This window comes from Sinocyclocheilus rhinocerous, unplaced genomic scaffold (genome assembly GCF_001515625.1).
Source record: "Sinocyclocheilus rhinocerous isolate Xijiao unplaced genomic scaffold, SAMN03320098_v1.1 scaffold1763, whole genome shotgun sequence".
Classification (NCBI taxonomy): domain Eukaryota; kingdom Metazoa; phylum Chordata; class Actinopteri; order Cypriniformes; family Cyprinidae; genus Sinocyclocheilus; species Sinocyclocheilus rhinocerous.
Genome location: NW_015640500.1, coordinates 106582 through 117151, shown reverse-complemented (window position 1 = coordinate 117151; position 10570 = coordinate 106582). Strand labels below are relative to the sequence as shown.

General features: G+C 37.6%; 1 protein-coding gene across 2 annotated transcripts; it reads right to left on the bottom strand.

Moving 5' to 3' along the window:
* Positions 1-1918: 1918 nt before the first annotated feature.
* tut1 (terminal uridylyl transferase 1, U6 snRNA-specific) lies at positions 1919-9110 on the bottom strand. Of its 2 annotated transcripts, none has more exons than XM_016569431.1 (10): positions 8901-9110; positions 7969-8159; positions 7579-7785; positions 7379-7493; positions 6918-7042; positions 6586-6815; positions 6375-6484; positions 5876-5998; positions 5588-5680; positions 1919-3313 (listed from the first exon to the last, which is right to left on the bottom strand). In XM_016569431.1, exons 1-10 carry the CDS (start codon positions 8974-8976, stop codon positions 2184-2186), a joined length of 2400 nt encoding a protein of 799 aa, XP_016424917.1. In that variant the 5' UTR covers positions 8977-9110; the 3' UTR covers positions 1919-2183. The 2 variants fall into 2 exon arrangements, with proteins under 2 accessions (XP_016424917.1, XP_016424918.1); XM_016569432.1 differs by having other exon boundaries at positions 6586-6812.
* Positions 9111-10570: the final 1460 nt, after the last annotated feature.

Below are 10570 nucleotides of genomic sequence, written 5' to 3'. Positions count from 1 at the left end.
TGTGACTTTCTCATCACCACCTGCATTTGGTGGTTATCAGTGTATTACAAAGGTACAAAATAGATTTTAGTACTTCAATAGGTTGGTATATAATAACATTTTATCAGTTAATGAAATTACGGTATTTAACTGTAAATTTAAGTTAAAACCGTAAAACCTCAAATGTTGCTACCGTATTTTTTACGGAATTTTTTTTACAGTGTAGGATTTTGAAGTATGAAACAGATTAACTAATAAATCAATAAAAGTAAGAATATCACACTTATGTCACCATACAATATTTGTGCAGGACGTTACACGCAAGCATCAATGTCTAAAGAGATGACAGGGTGTGTCTATAAGGGTTTACTCAATCTGTTTATTTAAAACACTGATAGACTTCTTCCTAAATGGCCCCTCTGATGCAACAACTAAAGCCAGTCATCTGTAAAGCAGACTGCACGCTTATACATGCTCAATACCAACAAATATAGTTTTTGTGTATCTCTCCTACATTTCCCACAAAAAAAAAAAAACTAATGTAAGTCTTATTACCTCCTCCATTTGATCTCTCTTAATTACTTTTGCATGTATATCAGATTGCATGAAATAAGGCAGGATGAGCTGTTCATTTGTGACTAATACTCCAGTGTCATATACAGCAGCTGTAATGAAGCAGCATGCCTCATTGTGTAATTACAGTCATTTATCTCTGCACACGCCTCTGAATTCTCATTCCAGAGTATTCACAGCTTTTCCATTCTAAGCATGTCTTACGGCCATAACGTCCACCATATGGACAGCAGGCTGATGGGTAGAACAGGTCCTGAACATTAACATGGAAAGGAAGCTGCAAAAAGTAATTAAAGGGAAAATCCACGAGCGGTGTTATTGATTTTAGCACAGGTGAGTCATTTCTGTTTTACCATACATGTACATTTTCACCATCATGTCTTACATTGGAAAAAAATATTAAACTCGCATTTGTTTTAAGATAGAAATCATATTAGTTTAATTTTTTTTATCACTGCTAAGAGAGCATTTTATGCCATATTTGTCATTTACCAATTCTAACATGAAAAACTGGTGATTTATTAAGTGTTGCATTTCTTCCTTTTTAAATAAAAGCTTCAAATAAAATGTGTTTTTGTATATTTTCTGTGTCCTCAATGTCACTGTCTAACCTGCTAATATTTTGTCTTTAAGATTCTGAATTTCTTAATCATCATCAAATCAGTATGGTTTCAAAATGTTAAAAAATATATCAAAATGAATTTCAAAAAGAAGTGGATAACTTTATGTAAACCAACTGTCAATCACTTACTGAACAAGGACTCTTAATTGGCTGTAATTTAGGTCTTTATTTCTTGTTCATTGTATAAATAGGAATAATTGATAACGTTGCTTATTTATATTAATTAGGTAAGGTAGATACCACACTAACCACTAAAATATAATAACTGTCATACCAGCTTTATGATGTATTTATATGAAGATCAAGTTTTAATAGAACCTTAGTTCACTACTTCCAACTAAATTAATACAATTTATAACAGAAACTATCGTTTCACCAAGATACATGTATAGTTTATAAAAGCAACTGTAGGCTATGGACAGTATTTGGAATATTAATTTGGAGTATTAAACAAATATATATTCAACAATATTTAATAAAAGCATGCAAATTTCAGATTGTTTACAACAAAACAATTGCAGCACATCGTATAGTTTATAAAAGCAACTGTAGGATATGGACAGCATTTGGAATATTAATTTGGAGTATTAAACAAATATATATTCATCAATATTTAACAAAAGCATGCGAATTTCAGATTGTTCACAACAAATCAATTGCAGCACATCAAATCAGATTTTAAAATCATAACTATCCGTTTAATAAAGAAAGCCAAAGTCCAGGTGTTGATAGTTCAAAGTTTCAGTTCAAACTTTAATGTGTGGTCACATTCATTATATTTACATTATAGAGAGGCAAACATGCCAAAATCATGAGAGAAAAAATACAAACAAAACCCAACTGATTCAGGAAATAAATTTGATCTCAGACCATGCTAAAAGCAAAATATAGGTATATTCTCAAAATAATTCACTAAAAAAATTTTACTTAGAAGGGTAGACCTCTGAGCTCTGTTTGAAAGTTGTAGTTTAGGCAGATTTCAAACAAATTACATTGAACAAAATAAAAATTATGACTCAACCCTTTCTAGAACTGTTTCTGCCATCTTAGGCAGGAAGGACTCCAGAAAATGGAAGAAGTCTTGAAAGACGCCTGCAGAATCATGGCTGGGGTGAAAACGGAGGACAACTTTGGTGCTTTCGTTCCCGCCGACAACTTCTGCATCCACTTTGAATTCCAACAAATCTTGCAGTTTCTCCTCTTTCTCCACAATGCTCTGCGTCACCCTGCTCTCAATGTCAACGCAGCCTCCTTCAGGTTTGGAAGTCACATCACTAGTCTTCAAGAGATCTCTCCGCACTTTCCGTCGGCCTGCCCAAACGCAGTTTCTTTGAGTCCAAGTCCAGTGGACTGGCTCTAGGTGCTCCATTTCAACTTCTAGTCTCGGTCTTTTAGCTTGTATAACGGTGGAGGTCGATGGACCCTCCTCCACTGCAAGAGGTCTCTTCTTATCAGTTTCGCTTTTGGCTCGTAGACCAGAATCTTCTACACTTCGGTTATTATTCACCTCCATTTCATTTCCATCTCTGTCTGCTTTGTCCAGACTTTGACAAACAGCTACACTTTGAGTTTCCTCTAAAGGGGAACATTTTAAAATTTCTTGAAACACCATGTGCACAGCAGAGCAGACCTTTGCAAACCAAAGACCTCTAAAACCCTTCCCAGCCAATGCCAGTTGGGCACGCAAGGGTTCTGGGAGAACGGCTGCCTTGAAGGGGATGCTGACCTCCATTATCTTCTCAGTCCCGACCTGTGAACGGGGTCCGGCTTCACTTGGCAGTGCAAAGAGCCGCACGAGGCCCCAGGATTTGCCCTTGGTTGATTTGTGCTTATACTGCAAACTGCGGCAGTACTTCTCAGCCTCGCAGCATTCCCTCTTGAAGTTCTTTTGCGTTCGTTCATTAAGGTTCCCGGCCACATTGTGGTTCAGCTCAAATGGATCCAGGACATTCATAGGCCCCAGTTTAGGGGCAGAGGAGCGCTTTGGTTTGGGACCAGAGGCCTCTGTGGTGTTTACCGCTTCCTCATCACTTCCGAGGAAGTCTGTGATAGGCAGCACATGGCCGTCTCGCAGAGACACCACTGATGCGGAGAAATCAAATTTAGAGTAGAAGGTGAAGAATCCAAAAAGCAAAGCGCCTGAGGGAAAGGAGATGGGGGAAGTTACAGGGAGAACAACACCTTGTCCATGTTCAACTCCATCTCGCAGACATCATGTGTGACAATTTTCATCATAGGCACAGTCTACTGATGTCTCCCGAACAGCAACACGTGCAAGTGATTTGAGAACTCAAAAACAAAAGTTCCACTTGGTAGTACGCAATAGGGCTGTGCCATATGTACACATTTTAATCAATAATCGCTTTAAAGGGGTCATATGACGATGCTAAAAAGAAAATTATTGTGTGTATTTGGTGTAATGCAATGTTTTTTGAACCTTAAACCGCATAAACACATTATTTTCCACATACTGTACATTATTGTTGCTCCTCTATGCCCCGCCTTTCTGAAACGCGTCAATTTTTACAAAGCTCATCGTTCTGAAAAGTGACCCCTGATTTCTAGTCGTGTCCTCTTTTGGAAGACCAAACAAAGTAGTTTCGCTTTCACAACGAAACAGCGTTCTCCACGACATGGTGGCGGCGGTAACAATACTACAGCGAGAATAAAAAAAGTCTCATCGGTCTGAAAAAGCGAGGTGTGTTGTGATTGGCTGAATACCTCAAGCATGTGACGGAAATGTTACGCCTCTTACCATACTGTGATGTCCCGGCCAGAGCGACGAGACAAAAACATTAAAACCCATTATAAAAGAGGCATTTGTTGCATCCAGTGGGGACATAATTATGGATTATAATGACTTATACTGTCTTTTTACACGTTGTGTTGCGTATTGCGCCGCATAAACATAAAACCATGTCTGCATTTGTGATCGGAGAAACAACAACAAGCGCTACTCTACACTGCCCAAAATTCGCGTTTGAATCATCAGTGGCAAATCCTTTACATATGAAAACGTACTTACAGTCTGTGAGTCAGAAGCGCCAGACTGTCCTTGCAAAGTTGGAATTGCCCCACTTTTTTTAGAAATAGCCTTTGTGCACAGCATTGTAGTCTACTCTACCAGGATCAGGAAACAGTCCGGATGGTGTTATGCAAATCTTCCCACACAGTGACGTAGACATGTGGGGGCGTGTTTAAACAAGGCGTTTTAGGAGGGCGTGGACGAGTCTTAACTTTTATAAAGAATATCTCTTTGGGTTTGAGACTTCAGTCTTTGCAACTTTAGGGATCTTATCTATTCACGAACAGCTTGTAACACTCCAAAGAGAAAGAAAAACTTGAAATTGCATCCTATGACCCCTTTAAAAATATTGAGTCAATTGATTATGTCGTCTATTATGAATAGTCAAAAGTTTTTGTTATTTATCATGTATATCAAATTCAGGGATTAAAAGGGAATGAGTTCGTTCCGAGCAAAAACTGTAAGCTATTTTTTTGTTATGGTTCTACGTCTCCTTTGTAAAAGTTTACCAGTTAGAATTAAATAAAGCTACTGCTTTGTTCAGAAAATAAGTAATTTTAAAAATGTTGCTTGTGTATTTAAATTTTCATTTTATTAGTCTAGTTAGTATAATGCTCACAATAGCTATTTAACAGAGCTGCAAACAGGTAAAATTATATATTAACTAAACTTTTTTTTACCGATTTTATCCATTACTAACCTTCATTAGACTGCAGATTGAAATAAAAGAACACTTTATATTGTTTTAAAATAAATACTGCTTATTCAAAGAAACAACAAATCTAGGTGTTGCAAGTTTTTTTTGACTGTACAACTTCTGCTGCCTGAGAACACAGTGTACAATTTATTGCCTCCTACTTTATCGTGAAACACAATTATCGTGAAACACAATTCTTGCTGGATGTGAATATACAGTGAGATGTGCACTTCAATAGACCTTAGTCAGGGTAGTGTCATATTTATTCATTGACAAATTAAGCATCAAGGCTGTGAGGGGCAGAAGAACAGTGTGTTCAATGGTTCCATAAAACATTTTTGAAGGTTGCAGTTTTTGAAAATTATGGGACCTAGCAACTTTATACACTATGTACCATTGTAAAGGCAGCAAGTCTATCCCTCACAGCCTCATCTACATCTGCAGAGAATTCAATATGCGCCTGCACTAAAGGTCTATAAGCTGACAGAATTGCAGTTGCGATGTTTATATGTCAGACAAATTTGGGCAACAATCTAGCCATGTTGATCAGATTATGCCGAAGCCGTTTATAACTGTACGCAGATAAAGGAAAACAGTTTTACATGTTTACATGACCACACGCTTTGTCAGCATATTAACCATAACCCGGTTTAAGAAAGTGATAAAAATATAAAGCATATGTGGTACTTACAGAGATCTTCAGTGTTTTTGCTGGGGGGTACAATATATGGCTGACTAGGAAATGTACAATCCCATTCTTCAATAATACACTCTTCTTCCTCACCTGCAAAAACAAAAACCATTATTAAATGTGCATCTCAGGCTCTCAGTATCTCACAGAGATACGGTTTAGTCTGACATCCTATTACTGCCGATTTAATATTTCTTTAAAAAAAAAGTCAACAAAATATGTGTCATAAAATACAGATAAACAAACTGATTAAGAGAGTGAAATGAAGAGCAGTCCTTGTTAACGCACAGGCCATGTTTTTGAGCTGGTTCACAGAGGGAAGCACAGGAGGGTCTCGATTCTGAAGGTAGAAGATCACCAGCAGTGTAAGAGCGTAATTGTTCAACAACGGTCCAGGGCCAGACAGGTTCCCTGCAATATTAAAAATTTATAAGGTTAAACTGAGAACACTGTACATGTGAATCTCACCAAAACTGTCAAGAAATGTCCAGGTCATTTATATTACCCCAAAATCATGAATTATATTATTTAAAAAAATTAAAAAATAAATATATATATATATATATTTTTTTTTTTTCAGACAGGATCATTTATTACTTGCGTGTCATGTATCATAATTTTACAGTCAAAAATTATTTTTCACATTACAAATGTACGTAATTAATATGCTGTCACAATTAAAAACTTAATAGCCCTAAAAATATGCATCCATATGTGGTAAAACATTAAAAACGTATTCATTTTTTATCTGATGTTCACAATTAACTGTCATGCACAGCTTCATTACCCGCTAATTGTTTCTGCTTGGCCCATAATCGGATGGTGTAGACTAAGGGGCGCAGTCTGGAGTCAGTGCCCGAACACAACTGCAGAAATCGAGTGTTTCTTACTGCCAATCTAGTGCAGAAAGGAAAACATTATAGACAGAGATTGTCCAGTGGGGTGCTATACTCGAAGTTTTTCATTTCACAAAGTGGCCAAAAACAACTGTTCTCAACCTGTTGTTGACGGTGATGTCTCCGTGGAGGTTGAGCTCTCGATGACTGAACTTGACCACAGGTAGTCGGGCAGTGCTGAGCGCCTGGACTTTGTGCACGCCTGGAACGCACTTCCTCAAAATGACTGCAACCAGCTCCAAGACTTCAGCAGGAGTGGCAGTGGACAGGTCAATGTCAGACAAAATGGAGTCTTCAGAACGGCAATCCTCAGACTGATTTTCTCCCGTCTGCTGAAAATTGGCAGTTTTAGAGACTTTACATACTGGCAGATGTAAACAGTTTGATTATTTAATGTTTGAGGTCACAGTCATCCAGTATTAGTGCTAACACACCGCTTCAGAAGACTTGGCACGAGCTTGAAATACTTTGGTGTTCTCAAGGTCGAGGAACAGATCAAGGTCACAGGAGTGAATCCCAAATGTGTTCACAGAGGAGCCAAAAGGCACAATTTGGCAATCTGTAACACATGACACAAAGCAACTTTTTGAAGAATCGTTTTAAAATCACTAGAAAATGATTGGAAAAAATATTTAAAACCAATGCAGCAGAAAAGATGTGTGGTCACTGTTGCACTCTTCTGCACTGATTAAAATCGAAAATCAAAAAAATGTAGGGAAGGACTTGGTTCGATGCATCAGTTGTTGATTGGATTTCATTTTTAAAAAATAAAATGCATGCACAGATGAATTGTTCACAATAAGATCTATAACATGCATTTAGAAAACAGACAAGATGAATGTTTATTTTATGGCACTCTTGTCTTATCTGGTTCATGTTTCAGTTAAGAGAGAACCTGGGAAGAACTCTGTGAAGACTTCCTGTAGCAGCTGAACTAGAAGATCTCTCACTTTCTTCTCATTCTCTTTCAACTCGAAACTCTCCACCACCTTCTGCATCTGCTCAGTTGCCTTTTACACACAAATGAACACATTAAAAATGTAGAAAAAGCTTATAGACAAGAGAACACAGCCTGGATGTGAAGCGCTCTCTTACAGACGTAGCCTTGCAGAGCTCGTAGTTGAGTTTGTCCAGGCTGATCTGGGTGTTTTTGGAGTCTCGTTTCCCCCTGCTAGCCAGTTTGAACTCTTTTCTCTCTCTGGGCTTGACACGGAGCTTGAGACCATTGAGCTGATGCTGTAGCTGTGCCAGAGCCGCCTGAGCATTCTGTGACTCGGAGAACTCAACTATAGCATAGACACCCTACAGAGAACAACAAATCTCACATTACATCTCCCTTATGTATTACATCTGTAATGTAACATAACTTAGGGTTAATGTTAATATTAGGGTTAGCAAACGTTACATCTGTTTTTCAAATACAGATATGTAAGCAAGACAAAGATTAAATTATTAGCACAGGGTAAAGACAGTGTGTATATAAACCTTCTCCTTGTCCATGATCACATCTGACACCGGCCCAAACTGTGCGAAATACTCCTTCAGATCCGTTTGAGAGGTATCTGCTTTAAAGCCGCTCACAAACACACCGTTTTCCTCCTGAGCTTTGCGCTGAGCTCTGAGCCGCAGGAGATGTTGATGTTTCTTTCCCTTAACATGATCTTCCAGGCTTGGCCCTAAACAGAAACACTTCAGTTAAATGTGAAAGGAAACTGATGGAGTACATTAAGCAGATTACATTTACATTTAGTCATTTAACAGACGTTTTTATCCAAAGCTCCTTACAAATGAGGACAATAGAAGCAATCAAAACCAACAAAAGGTCAATATGTAAGTGCTGTGACAAGTCTCGGTTAGCTTAACGCAGTACACATAGCAAGGATTTTTTATTTTTAATAAATAAATTAAAAACAAGTAGATAGAATAGGAAAATAATAGGGAAGTCTAGTGTTAGAGAGTCTTTTTTTATAATAAATAAAAAGAAAACAAGAAGATAGAATAGAAAAATAGAGAATGCTAGTGTTTGGGGCTCTTTTTTTAGATTACAAAAGAAAAAAACCGTAAAAAACGGTACAGTGAGGCTAGGAGAGGATAATACCACCGTACTTGTATACCATATTTCTGAATTATTACCATATTAATAATCATAGTATCTATAAGACTTAAAGATACGAGATGAATTGCTGTGGTATTACCATGGAATGTGCTAACGTTACAAAACTGTACTTTTTGGCTAAAAGAGCCCTACATGTAGTGGCAATTCCACATTTCATTCAAGTAACTTTATATTATATATATATATATATATATATATATTTATATTTATAATTGTTGAATTATAGCTGGTTTGCAAAGTGCAAAAACATGTCTCACTTGTGTTAGCGCTGATGTTTTTAACGTAGTTTATTACAACTTACTGTTGGGTATATTAACGATGCAGAGGTTGCAGTGAAATCCTCGTTGCGTTGTCTGGATGTCTTTGTCGAGCTCCATTGAGAGGCTGTACTGATAATTCCTAAGAAATGCGTCCGAGCTTCTGCTACATGAAACAACTCAAATCTCCCTCCATGATGTTCCTCTGCGTCCGTCCCCTCAATTCTTCCTACAGAAACGCTGAGCGGGGAATTTCAGTTCCGCCCTTCACAAGGTAGGGTAGGGTTGCCAGATAATCTGATAAGTCTTTTGTGAAAACGAGTATACATTTACTGTATACAGTAAAAAAACAAAAAAAAGGCATTTAAAAAAACTGTTAGTGAACAGAAATATATGCAACCAAAACTAGATTTTCAAACTATAGAATGCTCTACACTGTATAGTATTGTATTAAATGGCACAATTACAGTACGTGTTACATAATGACTGTAGGCCTAGTCCTTTTATCATCTAGGCCAGGGTTCCTCAAATCTTGCCCTGGAGGGCCAATGCGCTTCAGAGTTTAGCTCCAACCCTGATCAAACTCACCTACCTGTGATTTTCTAATGATCCTGAAGACATTGATTAGCATGCTCACGTGTGTTTGATTAGGGTGAGAGCTAAACTCTGCAGGAAAGTGGATCTCGTGGGCCAGATTTGAGGATCCCTGCACTAAAGCATTGTGGAGATATAGCCTCACGTCCATTTTGGCATGCTCTTCGTCAAATTCATTTGCGTGTTATTCGTTTGCGCGAGAACAGTTTGACTAATTAATTTGAATTCCATAACTTTTTGCCAGCATGGTCTGAAGATGATCATAGCTAATTTTGGTGAAAATCAGACAAACCGTCTGGACTAGTTTGAAAAAGTAGGTTTTTTGGATAATTCAAAATTTGTGAAATCTTGATCCATAAAACTGTTGATTCTGGTATGCATTCGACTCTGCATGAACCAAGGAATAATAGGAATAAAAGAATGACCATTTCAGAAGGAAAGATATTTGAGAGTTTTGGTGAGAGAGTGAAGACAAATAACAGCTTACTGCAAGGTATACACCCCAGGCATATTTAGACCACGGCATTTGAAAATGGAACTTGTAAGAAGGGTTTTTAAATACCACTGAGGGGCAACCAGGGGGCAAGAGTGTTTAAGTGTTTTATAAAGTCTAGCCAAGGCCTACTTTTGCATATCCACAATAAACATCTCATCATACGATTCCACTAGCCCTCACACTGAGGAAAATTAGGCCAGTATTTGAACTACCGAAACACTACAAAACTTCTGCCAAAACCAGTGCAGACCATAGTGGCATTCTTCACCTGCCAGTGGCTGGTGTTATTTAATTATATTGTTTGTTATCATTCTTATTATTCAAGAAGAATAAGACGAATGACAATAGCTTTCACACTAGAAAGAATGTTTCAATTAATTCCATAAAAACTTGTAAAGTCTCTTGTTTGCATGTAGAAACCACAGAGGAATGAGTCCCAGGATGGCGGTCCCTCGAGAATTCGCTGGAGTCAGACAAACACAGGCTAAAGAAACACAATTAAAACAGAAGGTTTAAATCCATGCCCATCCCTCCAACGTGAACTGTGATTTTTGAGACCTATTAAGATGCATACCAATGTTGAAATGCTATTTCATTTTCATCTCATTCTCAGTCTAGCATGAA